At 43.2% G+C, this 2,785-nt stretch overlaps 1 protein-coding gene across 1 annotated transcript; it reads right to left on the bottom strand.

Annotated features, from left to right (window-relative positions):
• Positions 1-1,765: 1,765 nt before the first annotated feature.
• Positions 1,766-2,785, bottom strand: LOC142302036 (beta-1,3-galactosyltransferase 2-like). The gene has a single exon (XM_075343110.1). It carries the CDS (start codon positions 2,783-2,785, stop codon positions 1,766-1,768), a length of 1,020 nt encoding a protein of 339 aa, XP_075199225.1.

Raw genomic sequence — 2,785 nt, forward strand, 5'->3', positions numbered from 1 at the left:
GTTTCTTGCACTGTACCCTGCCTGAAGCGTGTTTGTGCGCCGGATAACACCTACACCACCACCACACTCTGCCCCACCAAGACATCTCCCGTCCCGGTAGTGACGGCGGGTCCAGGGGTAAGCCTGTCAGCAAGGGCCACGACTACAAGCCCGGAGGCACCCCTGGCACCCCGTTACACAGTTTCAGTGGAGTGATTGTGATGGAAGCCAAATTGTAGGTTGTCAAATAGTGAGTTACATGAGAGGTGGGAAGAAAGTTCAGTTGGACATGCTGTTCGAGGAGTCTGGAGGCGTACAGGAACAGCGATATGGGGAGACAGCTGGATGCTGCAGAGATCGGGCCGAGGGATGACTGCTTGGTGACATCATGGTATATTTGCAAGTAAATAAATATATATATATATATTTATTTACTTGCAAATGTATATAGAGCTAAAAATGTTTTACTTAGAACGTCTTCCTAATCGGAATGTTCAGATTCCAAGAGCAGGACCTTACGACTTTCTTTAGGAGCAAGATGATCTTTGATATTAGCCAGAAAACCATTCAGTATACGCAATAGAAGGCAGCTGTGATGATGTAACAAAAATAAATGGATCCCGATACCAATTGAGAAATCATCTTCATCAGCATAACACACCAAATTAGAGGAGAAACAGTTGTCAAAAATAGACTGTCCCCCTTACTGGGCATATATTGTACCATATCCACAGCTCTTCATCATAGCAAGTTCTTGACATTTTTTTATCAGAATTTTCCCCCCAAAAAATCTTTTTAGGGCTCATTCAGACATCAGTGATTTTTTTGTACGAGAAAATTGGTCCAATATTTTTAATCAGAGTGTCACGCTGTACCAAGGGCTAGTAAGACGTAGTACAGCGTATTCCCCACTAGGTGGCAGCAGAGTAGTGAAGGAGAGACAAAGTCACACTGTAACAGAAAGGCAGCTGAAGTACAGCAGAGTAACGTCAGCAGGCAGTTAACAGTCGAACCACCAAGGGGCAATAGAGTAGTCAACAGTCCGGGTGTAGCCAGAAAAGTCAAGTCACTACAAGGGGAGTATCAAAATCATGTCAGAAAACAGAACCAACTCGGATGCCGGGAGATCAGGTATGCAGAGGGAGACACAAACAACAGATAGGAGTGGGAAGTCAGGGACCGGGACAGGCAGACGAACGGGGAGGGTACAAGTCAGGACACAGTAGCAGGGAGGCAGGACAGATCGGGAACACTCACCAGAGGCAGTATACAAGCTGCAAGGTAGAAATATCACTGCCTCACCCATAGGTAAAGAGGCAAAATATAGCATCCTGAGATCCAGAACGAGGCAAGGGAAGTTAACCCCTCACACAACAAGGCCAAAGCTGGGTGTAACAACAGCAGGGAAAAGCCGGCCTGGATCATGACACAGAATTTCGTAAGAGCTTGTTCAGTGTGTCAGTTTTAACCAACATGGTTTGGTCTTTATTTCATCAGATTTTCTGTGATGAGAAACAAAGTAAAAATCTTTTCAAATCTGGCACTCCGTGAAAAATACCTCAGTTCTGTCTGATTTCTGATTTTTTTCACAGACCCATACACTTGATTTGCCGATTTTGATCCGAAACTCAAATCAAGGTCAGGCGTGTCTCCACGATTTTGCACAGACCGTTCTGTAAAAAATGACAGACATTTGAGCAGCTCCGTTCACTATGATAGGTACAAGTGCTATCCGTGCAAAACACGGATAACATTCGTACTCAAAAAATGGGTGTTTAGATGAGCCCTAACAAATCTGATCTTTCAAAGCCTGAAAGTCTGCCCATATATCACGTAGCTCATTTCCCGCATAATGGTGCACTGTGACCACTTTCTTGAAACTGCAATAGTCATAATCCATCTTATGGCCATTAAATTTACCTTGAGGAGGTTCAGTGAGTGGGATTTGGAGCTCATACAAGCAAATTCCCATAAAAACATCCTCCATGGGAATGACCCTTATTTTTTGGGCCACATCATAGATTTTTTTGGCCATTTCCGCTGAAAATACATATCCAGGACCAGCGCAATAGGGTGGGTAAGTGTCATTTGGATAGACTTCTTCAGGCACGTACCACTTAAAATCCTTTTCTCTTAAGGGTCCGGTGTTGGTTATGATAGTTCCTGTAAAGTAATTTTCACGAACAGGTACGTTTGGCTTAAGAAGCTCGTGAACCAAGGTGTTTACATTAAGAAACATGTCAATGTCTATCTTAATGACGTAGCTGGCTGAAGGACAGAATTTGGTGACCCATTCCATACCCATTAAGGTTTTCAAAGTCAAATTGTAGTAGGTGTCAATGAAGTCTTGTTGTACGATGTCCCCATAGATCGCATTTTCTTCTTCTAAAGAATCCTGGACTTTCTCAGGAAAAATCTGAGGTAGACCCACCAGAAAAACCCTGATCACATCAACATTATAAAGACTTACATTACCCCATGTTTCTCGGATTGTTTGTCTAGATTCTGAGTCATGGCACGTTCCCAAAATCATTATTACAAGGTAAGGCCTCCGTTTCTTGCACTTGTCCGGCTGATTAATGATGAATTTATATGGAAATGGGTATGGAGGAGCCAGGGGGTGCTTGAACGCCGGGTAAGTCAAATTATTCACAGGTGTTTTTCTCTCCTGTAATTTTATCGAGACTTGACTCCACTTTGTGAAATGTTCTATTTTTCTTTCGTAGTAAAATACATATCCACTCAAGGATATGAGAACCAGAAAAAGTGCAAAGCAAAATGTCCTGGAGGGGATTCGGCCATTCAT

Source organism: Anomaloglossus baeobatrachus, chromosome 4, assembly GCF_048569485.1.
Source record: "Anomaloglossus baeobatrachus isolate aAnoBae1 chromosome 4, aAnoBae1.hap1, whole genome shotgun sequence".
In the NCBI taxonomy this organism is placed as follows: domain Eukaryota; kingdom Metazoa; phylum Chordata; class Amphibia; order Anura; family Aromobatidae; genus Anomaloglossus; species Anomaloglossus baeobatrachus.

Coding starts and splice junctions, on each gene's coding strand:
- LOC142302036 (XM_075343110.1), bottom strand. CDS start 2,785: ATGAATGGCCGAATCCCCTCCAGGACATTTTGCTTTGCACTTTTTCTG.